Source organism: Anolis carolinensis, chromosome 2 (genome assembly GCF_035594765.1).
Source record: "Anolis carolinensis isolate JA03-04 chromosome 2, rAnoCar3.1.pri, whole genome shotgun sequence".
In the NCBI taxonomy this organism is placed as follows: domain Eukaryota; kingdom Metazoa; phylum Chordata; class Lepidosauria; order Squamata; family Dactyloidae; genus Anolis; species Anolis carolinensis.
This window is the reverse complement of record NC_085842.1, coordinates 254,927,176-254,949,785: the sequence shown is the minus strand read 5'-3', so window position 1 is coordinate 254,949,785 and position 22,610 is coordinate 254,927,176. Positions and strand designations below refer to the sequence as shown.

General features: G+C 36.0%; 1 protein-coding gene across 5 annotated transcripts in view; it reads left to right on the top strand.

Annotated features, from left to right (window-relative positions):
* Positions 1–22,610, top strand: part of cntnap4 (contactin associated protein family member 4) — a 338,818-nt gene that overhangs the window by 309,103 nt on the left and 7,105 nt on the right. For 3 of the 5 annotated variants that reach the window (XM_008103191.3, XM_008103193.2, XM_062972095.1), the window contains 4 exons: positions 3,346–3,479; positions 5,695–5,782; positions 11,533–11,754; positions 12,139–12,210. In XM_008103191.3, coding sequence (XP_008101398.1) covers positions 3,346–3,479; positions 5,695–5,782; positions 11,533–11,754; positions 12,139–12,210 — 516 coding nt within the window. Of the gene's footprint in view, positions 1–3,345; positions 3,480–5,694; positions 5,783–5,925; positions 5,986–11,532; positions 11,755–12,138; positions 12,211–22,610 lie in introns of those variants that run through there. The other 2 variants (XM_016990979.2, XM_008103192.3) reach the window with 2 other exon arrangements.

Sequence of the window (22,610 nt, the reverse complement as noted above, 5' to 3'; positions counted from 1 at the left end):
AATAACAAATGAAAGGAAATGTGACTATAGGATGTGAAATGTGACTATAGGATGACAACAAAACTTTGACCACTATTGCTCAGTTATTTTGCAAGGGTTATAAGTCTAATCATCACCATCATTGACTCCTTGGGTTCTCAGTTGTCTCTTCCTCTAGCTACTTCCTTTTCCCCCCAGAGAAAATGCCAAAGGAAATTAAGGGATTCTGAGGTTTATAGGTCATGAAACAACATGAATGCTGTCTGCCTTTCAAACTATATAAAATGTAGAGCAGGAGTGGTAATCCTGACAACCCTCATTTTAAAAATGGGGTAAAGGAAACACTCTTATCACATTTCTCCTCAAGCTGTTTTAGGCCTCAGAATTTTCAAAAGTCAGTGGCCTTTTTAAAGTTAAAAAATGGGGGTGCAGAAGCTGGTGAAGGCTTTTTGGACGCTGATCTCTGAATGTTGTTACATATGTCCCTGCTTAAGAACTCTCATTAATCCCAACCCCCTTTTCAGGGAAACATCAGCTCAGTGTTTAGAATAATGATTGTTGTGTTCTAATCATCCTCCATCTCTAACAGATTTCTCACATTTGGTTGCTTAAATATATGCAAACATTAATATGTGTTAACCATGAATTATTTTAATTTTTCTCCAATATAATTACAGGGGTTAACAGGTGACCCTCTCATGTTCTTCAGAGTCTCTGTTTGGGGGCTCTCTTCATCAATTGAGAGCCCACTTTACATGTAGCAGCTGACAGAGAGATGTTTCCAGCTCTCACCTGCAGTCAGCAAAGCTGCAACCACCATAAAGAGAATGTCCATTGCACTTCTTGGTTTCAGCCTCACTGGCTGACCAGAAAGGAAAGGAAATGTAATCTGCCCACATACCAATCTTCAGCACAATGGATCACCTGCCCTTTGGTGCCCCTAGTGGTGCAATGGGCTAAACCCTTGCGCCAGCAGGACTGCCAACCAACAGGTCAGCAGTTTGAATCCGGGGAGAGCGGGTGAGCTCCCTCTGTCAGCTCCAGCTCCCCATGTGGGGACATGAGAGAAACCTCCCACAAGGATGGTAAAACATTAAACATCCAGGCACCCCCTGGGCAACGTCCTTGCAGATTGTCAATTCTCTCACACCAGAAGCGACCTGCAGTTTCTCAAGTTGCTCCTGACATGGAAAAAAAACCCTGCCCTTTGCTTGGCTGATGCCCAGTAAAGGAGGTTGAGGTAGTTATAATTATGCCAATAATGCCACAATTATGCATCTGTAGGGACTGTGAAGATGAATCCATTATATATATGTAACTTCAGGTTATGCATGCATATGTCTGATCATGAATTCCCACTGCACTTCCCCAGAGAAGATTCTAGAACTTAATATTTTCATAAAGAAAGAGCAGAACTATTTATATTTCAACAGGTGTCCATCTGTAAGACTAAATTTTATGCATCTGTCATTTATGTTTTGTTTCTGATATAGATGCCAATTTTAGCCACTGATTTTCATTAGAAACAAAAACATGACAGCTAATTTTAGAACAAATGGAAAAATAGAATATTAATGCTGCAAACAACTTAGATGTAGCTGTGATGAGAAGCACAGCTGTAAGATAGATGGTAAATTGTGCAGGGTGAACTAGTGATTTTATCTCCAGCAGAGCAATTAATCTAAGTCTGTCAGATCCACGCTCAATAGTATTGCTATGATACAACCATAGTTTCACAAAAGCAAGCTGCTGCTTGAAGAAAAGCCATTTCAGGGCTGAGTGAACAGGTCTGTGATTGTTACAACATATAACTGAGTAGATATGTGAACCATGGGAACATGGGAAATGGCAAATGCCATATAGGCCGAAAAACTCACAACAACCCAAATGCAAGATTTTCTGCATGTTTAAATTTTGGTCATTGCTATTTGGATATATTTTTTCAGTTATTTTGAAAACAAGCTGTAGTTTCCCAAATAGTGAGGCCAACCTGAATCCAGAAATTGTCCCACCACAGAATGATGTTGTTTACTAACCACAGTAGAGTCTCGCTTATCCAACCTTCACTCATACGTTCTGTATTATCCAACGCAGTCTGCCTTTTAGTAGTCAATGTTTTTGTAGTCAATGTTTTCAATACATTGCAATGTTTTGGTGCTCAATTAGTAAATACAGTAATTACTACACAACATTACCATGTATTGAACTGCTTTTTCTGTCAATTTGTTGTAAAACATGATGTTTTGGTGCTTCATTTGTAAAATCATAACGTAATTTGACATTTAATAGGCTTTTCCTTAATCCTTCCTTATTATCCAACATTTTTGCGTATCCAACATTCTGCCAGCCCGTTTATGTTGGATAAGAGAGGGACTACTGTAATACTTTGTGATAACCAAAGACAAAAAAATCCCCTGTGCTATTAAATGAATATATTTTCTTTTATATTTTTTCAACTTTTATTATTTTATTTTAACACTGCAAAAATGGCATGTATTTGAATCAACATTTTCATAATGCATCACAAAATATTTACTTTTGGACTTGGAACTGCATATCTACTGACAAAGGTATATAACCATCAGTAACATAGGATCATAAAGTAAATAGAATCACATCATTGATTTTTCAACCATAAAACTATGCCTTGAATCAAATTGAAATTTTCAGGTAGACTTTGTTTTAATTGATGTCATGTTAACTTGGACTTACAATAAACCTATGTATGAGAGCTCCATGATCAATAGCCCTGCTGAGATTCTGGAAACTGAAAGCTATGTTTTTCTTAATTGAATCAATCTACCAACTATATCATCTTCATCTTTTCTTGTAACCACCTACTTTACCAATCTATAATTTTTGTTGACTCTTGTCATCTCATCACATGGCTAAAGTACAATAGCCTCTGTTTGGCAATTTTGATTTTCTTCTGGACACTTTTATTGGTTATTCTGGCAGCCCATGGACTCCCCCACCAGAAATTTTGAAATTAGTTTATTCTCTTCCTGACAGCTTGTTTCATTGTTCAACTTTAACAAACATACACCAAAATTAAAAAATGTATTATAGTGTGAATGATTCTGACTTTCATATTCAATGTGCTTCCCCTCTGATAAAATGGAAAACCTGAGCTGTCATACTTTAATTTCTTAGATAAAATTGTTTTATCCTGAGCCATTTGATTCATTTTCCTGTGTTTTACAGTCATCTATAGCTTTTATAGCTAATGTTTTATTAAAAAAAAACCTGGATAAATACTTTGCACAATGATTTTTCAGATGTTTTTCTTTAAAAACTGAAATACTATATCACTGTATCATATAGATACCAGTCTAACTGAAATTTTCATTTTCTCTGTTCATTAAGGAAGTTTACAAATAAGATACAAGCTAGATAGTCATCAAGATCCTGATATCTTTAGCATCAATTTCAGAAGCATGGCTGATGGACAGCTTCACCATATGAAGATTAGCAGAGAGGAAGAAAAACTATTTGTGGAGGTAATGCAAAAAACATAAATAGCAGCAATAGTAGATTATTACTTAAGCCCTAAAACAAATACAATAAATTAAATATAGCCCATATTTTACGATGATGCTAACCAGGCAACAATTTTGAAATATTGTACATAATTGTAAGATATCATATCCTTATATTTTTACTCCATATTACTGTATTAAAATATATTTTAAAATCTGCAAAAGACAGAGCCTGTGTTGAAAGGAGCATTCCCTCTCATTTCTAAACAGAAAGGAATGCCTGCTTGTTCAATGGTCAGGAATTCTGAGAGTTGGAGGCCCAAACAGCTGGAGGGCTGCAATTTGAGCATGCCTGCTTTAAACACATGAAAATGTATGAAGTTTTACCTGATTGTCACGCCCGAGGCAACGGAGCACCAAGAACCAGACGCAGAGGCCAATATCTATCTAATATCTTTATTAAGTAAATATATAAAAGTAATAAAAACAAGTGAAGAATATAGTTCAGAAGCTGACCTATCAAATGAGGTCAAATAAAGTCCAAAAATGTATTGTCCAATAAATGATATTAGAGTTCAAAGTTTTAAATCCAATAACCGAAACACACACTATTGCCAAGCAATAGTGTGGGGAAAATGCCCAGAGTCTTTGAAGTCCAAGGTAGCTTGAGAACAAGGCTCGAAACAAACTTGAATCATTAAACAAGGTCCGTGACTAGGAACAAGGCGAAACAGAGATTCTAAGAACAAGGTCCGTGGTTAAAACGAAGCTAGACAAATCTTGAATACTTGATCCGGAAGGCAAGGAACTGGGGTTGCGGACTTTGCGAAGTCCACACAAGGCTGGAAACACGAAGTTGCTTCTGGAGCTGCTCTGTTGACTCCGCAACAATTCTAACATGCCAGGCACCTATATTGGGGGTCTCGTTTTCCCGCCAACGACCTCTTTCCCCAGAGAACGGGAAATGAAACCCAACTTTGTCCAGATGTGAAACTCCTTAGAATTTCCCAAGGGAAGCATGGCTAATCAGCCTGTTGTTTAGCTGCAATCCGTAAACTCCTGCGAGTCTGTTCTCTCACTCCCCTGTCTGCAGAATAGGACTGTCTCCTAGGGAACGGGGGTGAGGAATGCCCAAGGTCTGTTTTACTGGGTTCTTGGGCGAAAACATCCGGCAGCTGGAAAGATTCCGGCTCTTGTTGAACCGGTGAAAACCCCATGTTTTCGTCTTCATCTGCCACGATGGCACTAGGAGTAGGACTACAAGGCCCATGAGGCATCACACTGATTGACTAGCAATTAAAACCCACTTGATCAATTCACTCAAATGTTTCTAATTCACTGGTGTACATATTAAAACCTATTCTATAGACATTGGGATTGGGATAGTTGGCTTTCTCGAAGAACTGCCTAAAACCTGTGAAACTGAAAGAGGGACAGAAATGAAATGTCTGTACATGTACAGTGAGCAATGTTGCCCACTTCAACATTGTTGAATAATCTACACTTGTCCATATCTGTGATTTGCCATTCCTTTCTGCTTTGTTAGAATTGGAGTGAATGTAGATTTTATGGATTTGTTTTTTTTTAAAATGGAACACAGATATTTTATAACTCAAGACTTTTAGTTAATTCAAGGGAATATGCACTTCTTCTAGGATGAATGGGAATGTTACCTGAATAATATATTTATTCCTACCTCATTACACAATTTCTAAGAGAACTGGAAGATTAACTTGTATAAATCATATCTGAATGTAGTAACATTTAGCAGCCCCTATTATCGAAATGTCTCAGTCAGAAATATATTGGGCTAGGAACTGGTGGAGCACAGATATGTGCTGTCATCAGCATTTTAAGGCAAAAAAATTATGTAATGACATGGGGACTTTCACACAGAATTATTTAATTGCTTAAAATGCACAGTTTCTTTTCAGCATTTGGGTTTTGCCAGTTATACTGCATTTAGCAATAAATGAAAAGGAGCTGCCCAAATGGATTTTTAAAAGGAGAACCTGTTTTAACAGTGACATTGTTTAAACAACATCTCACATAAAATAATGGTTTTCATGGAGAAAAAGGCCACTTTGTTTATAAAACTGTTATTGGTATTTAATAAATGTCATAACATTTTAGCATTTTTCTTTTAGACATTATTGACAATATTTTCTTTTCTCATATTACACTTGCATTGCCTTCAATTATGCTATCTTCTATATCTCACTGAACAACATGGAAGCTTAACCAAAATGAAAAGATGAAGTTCTTTCTGTCTTCAGACACGCAGTTCAATTCAGTCAAATCACTCATACTTGGCAAAATCTTAGGTAAGTATACTGCTGTAGATTTCTCTTCCCCAAAATATAGATCAAAATGACATCTAATAATAATAATAATAATAATAATAATAATAATAATAATAATAAACCCTAATCTTGTTGAGAAACATTTCTTTTTCGGATTTAATTAGGCAGAGAGTGACAATCAAGGTGGAGGCTTCATTCTTGCCAAAGTGCATATATAATCACGGGTAAGTGCTTCTAGCAAGAAGAGCAAGTGGATTCCATTAAAATAATTTCATACTTATCTTCTCCTTTTTGTAATCAAGCATAATGAAACATGCCATTTTCAATACAGTCTAACAAAGAAAAGACTAAATCACACTCAAATTATAGGTAAAGAAAATGAATTAGTTACCCAAATGGCAGGATTTCCTTCCTTTTGAACAATGTATCATTGTGAATAACATCAGAGAAGTTCTGTTTTTAAATGGTTTAAACTATGGATGATCAAGTGATAGCAGGAGCAAATGACATACTATCAGATGTGTCAGTGTGATATCCTGCTGGTAAAGTTTGAACAAGCATGAGTCACACAATTTATGGTTAGAGAGTTTCAGGAAGATTTGAGAGCCCCATGTTCAAAGAAAGTAAATCCAATTAAAAGAGAAACAATAATGGAGTGTATGAATGATATTTACCAGCTTTTACCTACTTTTTTAATCCACAGGTACGCAAGGTTTGGGGTTCAATGACTATTTTGTTGCCCAAATCTTCTGATAATTCTGGCAGATTAAAATAAAAATGAAAACCCCTCCCAGTCCTGGAGTGGCTTTGTTTCAAGGGGGATTGTATGAAAATGTAACCATTTACTTCCAAAGTCTGAACAATTAAGCTGGAATGGCTCAAAGAATGAAAATCAAAATAGCCACAATGTTTTAAAACCTTTTCAGGTTAACTATGGCTTGCATCAGACTTCTATGGCTAAGAGAAAAAACAGATGTTAGACATTCTGAGGTTAGCTGGGGTTAGAAGCGGAAATAGGACATTTACCCAGAATAGAGTGACCCGAGTTCCTATTTTGTGTCCACAAAATGTGACACTGTTAATATTTTATCCTATTTACTTCCTAAATGAAAATATGGTGGTGATTATTCAGGTGGGCAGGTACCCACATCTAGAATGAAGAACTGAAGTACTTATAACAGTAAGTACTTCAATTCCAGGAACATATTTTTTATTTAATGCCATTTATCAATATACTGTCAGGTATATTTAGCCCCCCCCCCTTTTTTTTTTCCTGCAGGCTGCAGAGTTGCAACAAATGAATGAATAAACAAATAAGTTAAATAATGCCCCCTTTATACCATGTTTGTTGTATGGCCTCTTTATTTTGTGGTGGGGATTCAAATGCCAAACATTAAAAAATAGTACATTTCATATCTTCCTGGAAAGATAATATTCATGTTAGATAGCTGACTATCCAGTAATCACTCAGTGTCTGAACTTTGCAATGTTCCAAGATTCATTCTTAAAAAATTTTTTGTGCAAAACTTGAGTGAGAAGTAACACTTTGTACAATTTTATTTTAGCTCCTTGGAAATCACAACCCGATGATTCCGATATTATAGTGAGCAAAATCCATATTTCACTTCTTACAGTTAAAAAAAATTAGAAAAGTAAATCTTTGCTGAAGAATTTGCAATTTTAATATTTGCTATGTCAACACATTTTGCTCCTGGAATTTAAAATCTGGGGTAAAGAAAAAAGGTCTGCATTGTTGCAATTGAATTTCTATTTTCAGCAGCAAGGATTAGTTTTTGCCATCACTGGATGGTCATCGGCATCTACAAACGATGTGAAAAATGATGTCAGCTGCACTGAAACTCTTTTTATGCAAACAAAAGAGTCAGTATAAAAACATAGTTTACAGAAATGGTTGAAATCAAGTCAGTGGATCTGCAGACAAACTATAAAGAGTCTCATAATTACCTTGTTTTGTTGAGAATTGTTATGTGCTCTGAATTTTCTAACCATTACCTCTTATTTTCAAAGGATAAATGGGCGAGAAAGAAAGAGAAATAGGTTCATTGTTGATGGCTCTAAATGGGATGATTTTACCTTCATTTTCTTAACAATCTCAAAATACGTGTGAATAAAGAACAGTTCAAAGATCATATATGACACTATACCTACAAACACAACCCTCATTTTCCTGTGTTATTCGCATTTGTTTTTCTGATAACATTTGGAATGGTATGGTATGGCTGTTATTGTTTGTTAACTGTCTTCGAGGTTTTAAAAAAATATTTTGAAGACTTGCATTGTCTTCAAAACATAATCTATTTCCATTTCTTTTAAAACTCTTACCTATTACATGTTTGCAGTAAATGGGCGTTTGTACCCATATTATCAGAATCTACTATCTTCCTGATATATTAATGCTTTTTCTGTCAATAGTTAGCGCCCAAGGTCCAAGAGGTTACTGTTTTTGATGGTAGGGCATTACCTTGAGTGTATAACTTAGTGCTAGACCAAACTATTTTACCTGGACATGTTTATAGCATTTGGAATGCTGTAAACATTAGACTGAAAACACCAAGCCACCCAGGTTCAACTAGTCTTTATTAAGATGATATTCAATACTGTTTTCCATATCAGTGAAGTAGTAAATCTGATGCAGGTTTTAGTGAAAACATGAAAAAAGTTGCCCAAAATGTTATCCCCAAAATAGGTGCAACATATTGGTTAGTTCGTTAAAAGTAAGACTAGGGTCCAGAATGGATTCACCACTTCACTAACATGGGAACAAACAGTTGCCACTAGAACTTGTGAGTGCAGCAAATTTATCTTTAGATTCAACTCAAGAGCTTTCATCTCCACTGTTCCTCTACAAAGCTGCCAGTGGGATTTCTGCCAGTATTCATTTAGCTCTCACTTCCACATTCTTCCATTTGGACACAGTCTTCCATTTTTATGGTTTATACTGGCACCAGTATCAATTATGTATAATGTATTTTCCATCAACCAAGCTTTTGAAACCAGTTTCAGTGCTTCAATAATGGTAAATCTTGGCTAGTTCCAGGCATAACTAATGCAAATGCTAAAGTTCCATTAGTCATGGACAAAGTTGGAAAGGTGGAATGAACTGGTTTTTAAATAGGTAATCCTGCAGCCTATTTGTGATTGCATAACAAGCTTATTTGTAATTGCATAACAATGGTTAAGAGATGTAAGTGCTAATTTGCTTTCCGCTTTATGTTAATTTCACTTTAACTGCCATGGCAACTTCCTAGGAAATCCTGCATTTTGTTGTCAAGTGGACTGAAATAGATTCTGGCTACATTCTGTACATTCTATATAACAAAATGTAGAATTCCACTGGATAATGCAGTTAAAATGAAATCATAATTCCATAATTATGTAACATGAAACTGTCCATATTATGTATTCAGATACAGGACTACTCACAAATTCATGAAATTACTGCATCTAGGTAGGCATGTATCAGCAGTACTGAAACTTTTGTGCAGCCTCATGAGATTAAATCTATACTTATTGGTGTTCTGAAGGGTCCCTGTTAATACAAGTGTTTTTATACTTTTTAGTACCAAGTTATGCCAATGTTTGTTTGGGCTCATACAATTCATGCATGATAAGGATGTTACCATGACGTTTTGCAATAACCTACTCCAATCTTCTCTTGACATGTTGAAATTGGGTTCCATTACCTTGTTGAAAAGAACAAATTAGCATACAGGTGTTTACTGGAACAGTGGTGCTGATTACTATCATCAGGAAGGCTTGGGTTTCAAAATAAAAATGAGATAGGATAATAATAATAATAATAATAATAATAATAATAATAATAATAATAAAACTTTATTTATACCCCGCCACCATCTCCCCAACGGGGACTCGGGGCGGCTGATATAGATATATAGTGACGGGTTGAACAATATGAAATAGATTGACTTCATGGAATTATATTTACCATTATCTTTGAGGAAATGTGTATTCCACGGGTTTATCTCTTGTGCAATTAATATTGTATGCACAATTGTTTGTGCAGCATTCATTTTTTACATGATTTTTTTCAGAGTTTGAAATGATTGAACAAAAAGAACTCCTTCTCCCACTGCACGTGGACACATGATTGCAATGTCATACAGCACAACAGAGTAGTTTCATGAGTGAGCCTAAACTATGCTGAGCCGTATACTACATCCCTGGACTTACTACACAACCTCTGAACCCCCTTCTCCTGGCTCAGCCATTCTATGCCCCATGGGGAATGGGTAGAATCAGGGAAGCACTTGGGTATTTTCCCATAGCCAAAGACAAAATGATTACAGAAGCATTAAGATCCACATGGTTCTCCAGAAATCTCAGCACCCATTCATCAATTCATGCAGAGGATGGGAAGAACGCATAAAAGTAATCCCCCAGAAGGACATAAACAACCATAAAAGAAACCTAGACATACTTATGTCCTTAACAGGTGGCCAGTATAAAGTATTTAATAATACTGTCTGTGAAGAAATAAAATAAAATATACCATTTCAACAATGCTGGCAAAATATTTATATTCTATAGAATTTCTCAAGCCATTTGAATTTAAAAAATGTGTTCATAAATTTTATGATATGCAATGGTGGACATTCAGATAGGGCACCAGCTTGGTTTGGGTCCTAATTTAGTGATTCAGATTTGAGTGTAGTTGGGGCCAGATTAATCTGAGCCTGATTTAATTTAATGCTAATCCTGAATTTAAATTGAGATCTCAAAATCTGTGTTGCCAGTTCATCCCAACTGAATTGCACTGGGAAACCACAATGATTATACAGGCAGCATCCATAGTCATGGATTCTGTACCCATGGATTCAACCATCCACAGCTTGAAAATATTTTTTAAAATTCCAAAAAGCAAACCTTGATGTTGCCTTTTTTATAACAGACATTATTTTCCTAGAGTGGTGCATAATATAACTTGTGGACTTGTGCATCCACAGAATTTGGTATCCATGGTGGGTTCTCGAACCAAATACTAGTGGTTACTGCTTGGTTATTCCATATATTTGTATTAATTCTGGAGGTCCTAAACAGCCAAATGTCAAAAGGATAGTTTTGAGGAGGACTATTATAAAGGTAAAGGTTTTCCCCTGACGTTAAGTCCAATCGTTTCCGTCTCTGGGGGTTGGTGCTCATCTCCATTTCTTAGCCAAAGATCAGGTGCATTTTTTAAAACAAAACATTTTTAAAACATTTACTTTTTAAACCTCAGCTTTTCTCCTACCCCTTTGCATTACTTCACCTGGCCATTTTGTTTATAGTCATGCTGGAGGCATGACTGTACAGACAGCTGTTATAGAATAGCACTGAACTAGGCCTGTCTCAATATAGTCTCAATGAAGATAGATGTGAAGGTCTAGTACATATATTCATGTTTGACATTGCTTTCCATAGCTGTTTAATCTTTATGTAGAATTGGAGAAAGAGAGAACACATGTATTGATTTCAATATGTTAGCTATACTTTTAGATAGTTGTTCTAGAATTTACTATGCTATTTTAAATGGCCAACAACCACCATTCATTTTAAAAATTGGATTATGTTTAATTCGATTTTCACTAATGTGATGTTGGAAATAAGAAAGATAGCAAGTTTGCATATGTGGCATAGATCATCAAAACATGGAGGAGTATGAGTTAATATGAGTTAATTATTCAATTATTTGTCTGTGTCCTTGTTTTGTTCATATGCACTATTATTAATTGTGTCCTGTTTCTTTTGCTTAGGAGAGACTAGTGATGTAGACCCAGATACCTTGAAGGCTAACTCTCAGGGGTTTATTGGATGCCTCTCTTCTGTGCAATTCAACCATGTTGCTCCTTTGAAGGCAGCACTGCATCATTCCAACTCGTTTCCAGTTACAGTGAAAGGGCATTTCATTGAATCCAACTGTGGCACTTTAACAGGGGCTGATTCAACATCAAGTGAAACAACCCATTCACTTGCAGGTAGTAAGCGTATAGCTCTCCTTTGTTTAAGCTAAAATCTAGAATAAGAAAACAAGATAGCAATTCAAATTTTTCATCCAATATGATTATATCACATAAAAGATGGAGTACACAGTTATTGGGTTCTTCTAAACCCTGCCCTCAAACCTTTGTCATTTCCTCTGTGTGTGTATGCTTGTGTTTATGTGTTTAGTTATGCACAGTGAGACTTTGGAAAACAAGAACTTTCTCTTAGCAGCCTTCTGTACACACTACAGGCTGTATACCCTTTTGTAAGAACTGTATGGAATTACATACAGTATTTACACTTCAGTTGTGTATATGGCTATCTTGAGAACTCTCCTCTTGCTTGCCTCTGTCATTTTCCTTTTTTTTCTGCTGCAGATCATTCGGGACCAATAGATGAGGGAGAACCTTTAGCTAATGCAATAAGGAGTGACTCTGCAATTATTGGAGGTAATAGGGAATATGAGACCTACAATACCATGTTAACACATTTTGCTCCTTAGATGTCAAGAAAGAGTTCTTCTCGCAGAAAATATTATGTCTGAGGAAAATCCTGCAATTCACATAGCTAAAAGAAAGCTTCCATATCTGTATATAAGTTGGGGAAAAAATGACAAGAAATTGACCCAAGCAATCTGAGTCAAAAGATACATGGGTGAATGTAGTACTACTGTCTACTGTGGCACCATTTCTGACCCTTTGTAATGCCTGTTCAAAAAAAAAAAAATAGCAGTAGTGGCAATGGCTTTTTGGCACTTCTCCGCCACATCAGAAAGAGCAGAGAGGGATATATTTTTTTAAGTTACCAGTACAGACTAAATACCTTACCTTCTGGGCTGCTCAGAACAGGGAGGGAAAATTAATTAATCAAATGTTTTATTCCAGAATACTTTTTTCCATTCCAAAACAGTCTTTCACAGCTCAAAAATCTAATTTTGTTGGGGAAGGGCAGTTTTTCAACCCAGTGGCAGGTACAATAATAAGAAGAAAGACTCCCTACTGATTGAGGTACCACTCATTAGATGAGGAGATTTAACAGGAGGCCACATTGAAGACACAAGAAACATTTCTTTTTCTCTTTCATCTCGAATCAGAAACAGATGTTTTAAAAACATCTTCGTTCTCTTGTGTAAACTTTGGTAAACAGAGGAGCAAATCTCTATCTTCAATCATATAGTAATGATTAATAATGACTTAAATTTTCAAGGAAGTCCTCTAAAACACTTAAAGATCAGCTCCTTAGGGCATACAGAAAATTGTCAAAAATCGAAGCTTTTATGCTGCATTTGTTCAATGAAAAATCCATTGATCATATCTTAGCAGGAAGTAATAGCTAGAATCCTGTTGATATCTGACTTGGAAGGAGAGAAGATAGTGAAAATCCTGGCAGTTGCCACCCCTCCTAATAATTAATGCTATGAACAAGAAAGGATCTAATCTATTCCTCTTCTGTAACTGATTTCAGAAAACAGAGGGGTTCTCCTACACCACTGTTTTTTTAAACTTTGGGTCCCAACCCTAAATGGGATCACCTTAGCCCAATGTTGGAGTCCTGAAAAAAATGGCAAATATTTTCTGAGTGTCACCTACTGGCAGTTTTTAGAAAATTGCACAAATTTGTAGAGTAGGCTTTACAGTGAACTTTTGAAGTAGATTCTTCAGCTCTACTTCATAAAAAGAAAATCACCCTGTTTAGCAAGCCATTGTTTTTACTATCTTTTTAATGGTTTCTTCTTGGATAAAATATGGTGTGGGAGGGCATGGAAAAATATTGTTTATGACCTCTAAGGGACATTATTAACAGTTTAGTGGTGAAAAATCAAGAAAAGTTTGGGTGTTGGGGTGATTTGAGGAAGAGCTGTAGCACTTTGTTACCAGGGGGATGGGGACATAATACAAACTGACCATGAACTGCCCAGTTAGGTATTCTTAATTCACAGTGTGACAATGACTCTCAAAGGATCAGTAAACATGAGAGTTTAGTGTTAAGTGATACTGTTAAGTTGTCTTCATGGTCTAGTGTGGAGAGATGTAGTCAACAGAGGAAATTTGAATGCTAAAGTCTGGCAGAGAGGGTGCTTGTTGCAGCAGCTTGTAATGGGGAATGCTGTCCTTCTGACATTCCTCCCAGTCTGTCACTCAGTTTCACTCATGTGTCATATACACAGAAACATCTTTGCCTTTTCACCCAGCCATGAATTTAGAGAGTCTAACAGAGAATTCTGGATTCAATCATGGGCTTTGATCCCAAGGACTAATTAAGATTTGTCCTTTTTGTGGTTTTCCAGCCATAAGGAGAGCCAGGAATAGGATGAAAAGAAATTCAACAATATCTATAAACACAGAGTTTTCACACCACCCAAGACCTGTGAGAAAATTGATACCCTATTTCAAGTATTTATATTTTTACAAGGCATATAGAACACTTTTTAAAAGGGAAAATAAAAATATACAATATGTCAGGTTCAAAAATATATGACAACTGTATTAGCAACATTATTGAATTGGAGGTAGTTGATATGGCTAATCTCGCTGCTGGGAACAATTTAGCACCAGTCCTTCATTTATTATATTGTTTATACAGTTATAGTATCCTGTATCAGAAATGCTTGTGATCAGAAATGTTTTGTATTGGGTTTTTTCTTCAGATTTTGGAATACTTATATTTATACATACATACATAATGAGATGCCTAGGAGATGGAACCCAAGACTAAACATGAAATTAATTTGCATTAACCGTGTGTACATGGACAGTAGGTAATTCTATACAGAATATTGTTAATAATTTCACACATGAAACAAAATTTGTATACATGGAAGCAACAGAAAGCAAATTGTCACTGTCCCAACTACCAATGTGGACAATGTTAAATTTTGGAGGATTTGAATTATGGAATATGAGACATTGCTGAAACACATAATCAAAACACATAATCATTTAAAAAACACTCTGTAGAATACATATATTTATTTATTTCCGATATTTCTACCCCGCCCTTCTCCCCGAGGGGACTCAGGGTGGCTTATTGAAACATATTTCCATAAAATACATATTAAAATACATAAAACAAAAGTTAAGCATAGAGTGGAAGTTTAAAAATAATCATTAAAACTATCTGGGTAGCCCTGCCAGAAGAAATAGGTCTTCACTTGTGCCTTAAATTCCGGCTGTTGGGTTTAGCTGTTGGGGCCCTAGCGGCAGAATTTTCCACAGTCGTGTGGTGGCCAATGAAATGGTCCTCTGGGTGGTGGTTGTCAGTGAGGTTCTGACAGGCTGGAGCAGACACCTACCCCACAGAGGACTTCAGTGTTCAAAATGGATTACTCAGGAAAAGGCGATCCTGAAGGTAACCTAGATCCAAACCATGTAGGGCTTTAAAGGTCAATAAAGAGAAAAAGTGATCCAAATAGATAAAAGTATGTCCATATTTTGATAGTCTTCTGATGGAGAAGGACACTACATTTGTTTAGTTAGTGCTCCAGTTCAAGACTGGTAAAAACAATAAAACAATAAAAAATAAATAAAAAAGACACCTCACTCCCCCCCCCCCAAAAAAAAAACAGCCACAACAACAGTCACATCTTCCGAAAGCTTATTTTGAAAGAATACCTAAATAGAGACATAATGAGAAAGTGGAATTTGGCCTATATTTGCAAATGGTTTTGTGATGTACAAAACCAAAAGAAAAGAATATGGTATTTTTTATTTAAGATGCTCTATTAAAAGATTGAGTATATTGCATACTTATTAGTTTGCACATGAAGTGCTGAAGCATTAGGATGTGTTCAAGTTCCATGTTGAGAAAAAACAGAGAGAAATCAGAAATGTCTGCACAATATGTGTTTTGGGACTCAAAAGGTCTCAAGAGGATTCCATTTTCTATGGCTAGTATAGGAGCAAGTATAAATCTGTAAGCTTCAGTGATTATTTTTAAGGCATTATTCTCTGAAACTCACACTTTTCTGATGCCATTATTTTCCCCTGAGACCTGATGTGGAGAAAAAGTGCCACCCCCCCCCCCCCCCGTGCAAATGGTTTTTCTGCCAAATAATCCAGCCATTCAAATTCCATTAAGCTTTTTTACTTATTTGTTAAGGGACAGAGAAGAAAGCAAAAGAAACCATATACCTTTGTTTAACTTCCGAATAGTCTATTTTTGGATAAGGTCACAGAAGAATATACAGATAAGTGATAAATGGAGGAATTAAATATACTCAAAACAGTCAATCCCCAATGAGAACTCAGCGGTTAGAAATGGAACCAGTTAAAAAGGTGTATGCTCACCTCTAAAGCTGCTATTGCCGCTGATATGAGAGTATTGTCTATCCTAATGGTGAGTTCAATGTATCCCTTGTGAGCTCAAATGGCATACTCTGAAACTTTAAGTAAAGGTAAAGGTTTCTCCTTGACGTTAAGCCTAGTCATGTCCAACTCTAAGAGGTGGTGCTCATCTCCATTTCTAAGCCAAATAGCCGGTGTTGTTTGTAGATGTCTCCAAAGTCATGTGGCCAGCATGACTGCATGGAGCGCTGTTACCTTCCCGCCAGAGCGGTACCTATTGATCTATTCACATCTGCATGTCTTCAAACTGCTAGTTTGGCAGAAGCTGGGACTAACAGTGGAAGCTCACACCCACTCCCCAGATTTGAACTGCCAACTTTTTGGTCAGCAAGTTCTGCAGCTCAATGGTTTAACCTCCTGTGCCACTTCAAACAGTGCCACAAATAAGTCAAAACTTCCAAAAACACCACAGTTTTGCCTCACAAGTTTGCAACCCTAACACGCATCGCTAAAAGCTTTGCTCTGCCCCTAAATCAGACAAAAATGGGTCAAAAGTGAATGTGGAGGGGATATGCCATGATGTATGATCATACTATGTGCAGTGGTTTTGCACATGGAGCTATGGGGTCCCTGGCTCCCTTGCTTTTGTCCATCCCTGCTTTAGACATTAAGGACCTCATTAGAGAGTGCTTATCTGTATTAATCACTGTCTGAAAGCAATTCGAGTAACAGGTGATCAAAGTTTTTGTCATTTGATTAAATGGAAGACCATTCATATTTGACCTACTCAAGTCAATAATATTTTAACATATTAATAGTAATATTGCAAAAACAGGAGCGTCTACTGGATTCTGGCAGTGATCAGTGAGAAGATTTTGTTAAACTAGACATAAAGGCAACATATTTAAAGATTTTTTGGTTGTGCTTTCACTGTCAGTTGATCTTTAGAAGAACATTATCTCTGCACACAGAAACACAGTTTATTTGTGGGGTTGAACCTCTCAGAATCCCAGTGACGATGATGATTGAACTTCTAGAATCATTGTGGGAAAAGATAACTTTCCAAACTTTGGGAGGATGTTCCATTTAGCTATCACACCTATTAGGCAATGATAGCAATAATTTCCTCCTAATTCATAAGTAAAGGGTCAACAACAAGTGGCAACAGATTTCATAAATTCACAGTGCACCCCTGTAGTTGTATGACTACATATTTGTGTGCATTTTCTAAAATTGTACATATTTTAACTATTCTTATTTTTAAATGCATGCATTGTATTATATTGTTTTGGCTGTACTTTTTTGCTCCAAGATGCCCTTCAAGAATTATAAATGTATGAATTTTCAGTGCAAAACACATTTTGTTTACCTTCATTGAATCTCAAGAGCTGAAAGGGTTTGCTTTCATTGACTTTTCCATATTCAGTTAAATTATTTTCTACTCCTAGTGACAAACAGGCATATTTTATATACTCATTGTCTATTTTATTTTCAGCACTTTTCATAAAATTCCTAACATGCGATTTAGCTTGTTACAACAGCACTGCACATTAAATTTCTATTGATTTGCCCACCTTTACTTCACACTCCCTTTGTTGGAGATCAGCAGTGTGCATAATTTATATGATCACTGATTTATGTTGAAAGTACCATTTTGGAAAATTGATCTGAAGAAGTTTTCTCCCAATGTGATAAAATTATTTTAGCTCTTCATAGTCTGGTGGTAATATTTAACATAACTTCTTTGTAAATCATTCTTGCCTTTATGAGTATCAGGTAACAGGAGTCCCAATACCAATCCCTGTGGGAGACTGCATTTTTCAAAGCTATGTCTTTCAACCTGATTTTGAAGCCATAAATGCACATAACCACCTCGGACCATTCTTTTTCCCCCAAATGGTTCATGCTTTCTGATGTTTTGCTGCTGAAGCATGGATTCCTTGACCTCTTATAAACCACCATAAAGTATTTATGTGTGCTTATTTCAAAATATAATTTCCCATGCAAAGCCAGCATATTTGACAACAAAGACTTCTATCCTATATGGAGAGAGAAAGGCCAGATAACCAAGCTGAATTCAGGAAACGAACAGGCACTTGGGGTCATATAGCAAACATATCTTAGTTAAAAGAAAACCAGCCTATGCTTTATTATAGTACAACATATGGCTTTATATAACAAAACCTTTGAATATATAAAACATGAAAAACTATAGATCACCCTTACAAACATGGGGATGCCAAAACATTTGATTCTCCTGATGCCTATAATTTCTACTCAGGACAAGAGACTTCTCTTAGAACAGAATACAGAGAAGTGGTATTATTTGGCAAGGGGGTCAGGCAAGACTGCATTTTATCACCCCATCTGTTTATTTAGTATGCTGAACATATATGTAAAACAGATTACTCTTGGATAAATTAGGCATGAAAATTAGAGAAATGAAATCAACCACTTAGGATATGCAGATAGTTCCATGCTACTATTAAAAATAGAAAAAACTTAAAAATTATTTCTGAGAATAGTCAAAAGACAAAATGCAAAGGCAGGCTTACAGTTAACATTAAGAAAAACTAAAATAATTGCCATATATAACTTTAAAGTAGCTGATGAAGACACTGAAATATCTTGAGGTGCATCACTAAGCTATATCACTAAATAATATTTGGATTGTCCAAGCCATTTTTTTTTTCATTTTTATGTATGGCTGTGAAAGCTAGACAGTGAAGAAAGCTGATAGAAAGAAATTAGGTCATTGAAATGTGGTGCTAGAGAAGCATTCTATGGATACTGTAGATAGCTAAAAACACAAATAAATGGATCCTAACTAAACTCAGACAATAATTCTTTGGCCTTATCATGAAAACGCATGACTCACCAGAAAAGACAATAGTTCTTAGTAAAGTAGGAGGTTGCAAGAAAAACGAAAGCCTTGAATCTACTAGACCTGAGCAGAGTTGTTAATGAGTGGGTGATTTAGAAGTCTCTCATTCATGGCATCACCTTCAGAGGAAGGAATTAGGAAAATGACCTCCTAATATTCCTTTCCTAAGAAAACTTTATGAAAGTATTGGCGTTTTTATAAACTGGCAGGCAACTTGAATAAACATATATATGCATTTCTTGTCTCCTCAATCCTTGATGTAGCCAGTTCTTGTTGTAACTTGAAAATAACAGCATTCATTTCTGGTCGCTAGCATTTGGTCTCTAATTCTTTCTCAGATACTGTGAATTGCACCTACCAATTACAGTGACCTAAATCCAATTGCTTATGCCAAACAAAAGAGACCCATTAGGTCAATGGAAATGTGATAATTCAATACTTATGTCAATTCCATCGATTCAGTGGATTTACTCTGCACCAGACTAAAAATTGGATTTTGGTTGCTCTATTTGCTATGGCAATTTTAAAACCAAGTCTCTAGTGAAGAATAAAAGAAAATGTCATTCAATATTTGAAGTATTCATATGCATAATAATAATTCAAATGTATAAGCTTGAGTAGGACACCCATAATGATAAACTCATTGTTCTTAAGAAACATTAAACTTTCTGAAATTTTTACAGGACATTCTTCATAACATTCTGTGCTAGCTAGGACTAAGTTATCTGCTTGGCTCTGTCACCACCTACATGTTGAAGGATGAAACTAAATTAAACTCTTTGATGAATGCCATTTAGTCAACAGTTTTCTTTTATTTATACTTCATCTTCCTCCAATATAAGGAGTGATATGTTTATTCTAGAGTTGGTCTGTCAAATAGTTAGCAAACCTGTAAGAGTTGCTCACACTTGACTGCTAACTGTATATTCAAGTGTAAGTGTTCCCAACCTTAAGCAGCAACTTGTGTTGCTTGAGGTTGTAACAGCCAAGGTAAAATTCTCATGTTTCACATTTCCTGATACATTATGCTTTTCAGAAAAATTATACTTTGGGTTGGATAGTATGTCCATTTTTTCAGATTTGTATAATAATGTTAAAGACAAACAACTATTTTGTTTAGAATCCAATGGAATTGGCATAAATATCAAATTATCACATTCCCACTATCCTAATGGATCTCTTGTTTGTTTAGAAGAAAATCATGTGGTACCACACTACCACACTAATAGGATTCTTCTTATAATTAAAGTAGTTCACCTAATCTATTGCTAGTACAGTAGAGTCTCACTTATCCAACATAAACAGCCCAGCAGAGTGTTGGATAAGCAAATATGTTGGATAATAAGGAGAGATTAAGAAAAGGCCTATTAAACATCAAAATAGGTTATGATTTTACAAATTAAGCACCAAAACATGTTATACAACAAATTTGACAGAAAAGGTAGTTCATTACACATTAATGCTATGTAGTAATTACTGTATTCATGAACTTAGCACCAAAATATCACAATGCATTGAAAACATTGACTACAAAAATGCGTTGGATAATCCAGAACGTTGGATAAGTGAGGCTCTACTGTAGTTAGATATGCACTGTGGGGAACGTAGCTGTTTATTTGTGCTCTCTCTCTATACACACACACACACACACACACACACACACATCTCATTTGCTCATTTGGAAAGTCTAGTTTTCTGTGCTAGAAATATGTTGTGCAAGTTAGTGATGGGTATCTGAGAAACTTAATATTCATTACAGTATTTGTCAAAATATTTAAGTGGAATTGTATTTTCTGAAACAAACATCCTGCATCCCTTGGCTGGATTCAAAGCTAATTTGTATTCCTTCCTGCATAGCTTCATGGACAGAGCATGTTTGGTTAAGAATGATAAAGACATATTGTTAATCACGTGAGAGGCAATTAGGCAACTAGGCAACCTCAGTCAATAACTGACAGGCAATATGTATTAAATTGAATTAAATCAAGATTTCCTCATGAAATTAGATTGAATAGCAAGAATCTAGATAATTTCATGACCAGAACAATTTATTTGAGGCCTCATCAACTCTCCGGCTTATTTTTGCAATTAAACTATACCTTCTTGATCTTCACAGAAATAATCATGCCACTTCCTAGTAGATACAAAGTAGGAAGGGAGAAGAAGTAAAAAATTTGGAACCTTTTATTTTATCATGTGTTTTATGAATATAAACCCATTTTTCAGATAAGGTACAAAGTAATATTAAAATATGGGCTGTGGTGGCACAGCAGGTTAAACCACTAAGCTGCAGAACCTGCTGACCGGAAGGTCAGCGAATCAAATCCAAGGGGCGGGGTGAGCTCCTGTTGTTAACCCCAGCTTCTGCCAACCTACAACTTCAAAAACATGCCAATGTGAGTAGATCAATAGGTACCACTTTGGCAGGAAGATAATGATGCTCCATGCAGTCTTGCCAGCCACATGACCTAGGAGGCATCTATGGGCAATACCAGCTCTTTGGTTTAGAAATGGAAATGAACACCACTCCCCAGAATCAGACTCGACTAAACTTAATGTCAAGGGGAAACATTTACCTTTAATATTAGAATGTCTTATTATAAAACATATTTACAAATTTGCAGGAGTGGAATAAAATAGAATAGGCTCCTATAACATTGCTCCCAGAACATATAGTGTGAGAATTGAGTTGGCATCTGGGTTTGTGGCAGGGTTTGTCCTTATATTATGTTTCATGTTATGTTTCCTGTTTTAAGTGATTGCTTCTTGAAGATATTGCAGCTGTCTGTAGACCACTGTAGAGAGGGCCGTTTTATTCTTCAAAACTGATGGTAGCTCACTGATGGTGTTTGAGTGGACTCTGTTGAAGACTCTAGAGTTTCAGAGGCCAATAACATCACCCACAATATGAGAGGTACTTTCTCAGGTGTGATATAAGCCATCCTATGCCTGAATACCAATCTCTACTGCCTAACTAGAATAAACACGACAGTATCTACGCAAGAGGAGAAATTGATATAAATCTGACATTAAAAATGGCAATAACCCCCAAACCAATTGCAGAACAATTCAGCCTTTCTGGACACACAGCAAAGGACTTACAGATTACAATTCTTCAACAAGAAAATTTTAAAAGGAGACTGGAAATAAAAGCACTGAATTGAATTATATTCATAAATTCCAGTTGATTATCAGAGGCATGAACAAAGGAAAGTATTCATGGCACACTGTGTATATTAATACAGTAATTCTCACTACTACACATATAACAGAAGGAATCTCGTCAGAGAGAGCTATGAACACAGGGAAATTAACTTTTGGTAAACACATTTACACTCATCTACTCCAAAGATCTAAAATGTCTTGCCCAGGCCTTTCAACTTTTAGGGCAAACAACATGATTTGCTTTTTTCTGGATCTTATTACATTCAATCCCACTTCTGCAGCTGTATAAATGTGCTGCCACATCTCTTTTTCCTCTCTTCCTCCTTTCATTCTTTTTATTCTTTGATGATAACCATATAATACAGAGCCTCAAAGTTTAGTTTTGAGCAAAGAGCAGTCTGCTGTGACCAAGTTCTAGTGGTGTTCCAACTGAAGAGTCTTATTTTAGATCTCCACTCAGGAATGAAGTTTTCCATCTGGCCTTGAACACATTTTATGTTTAAACATCAAAAATCAC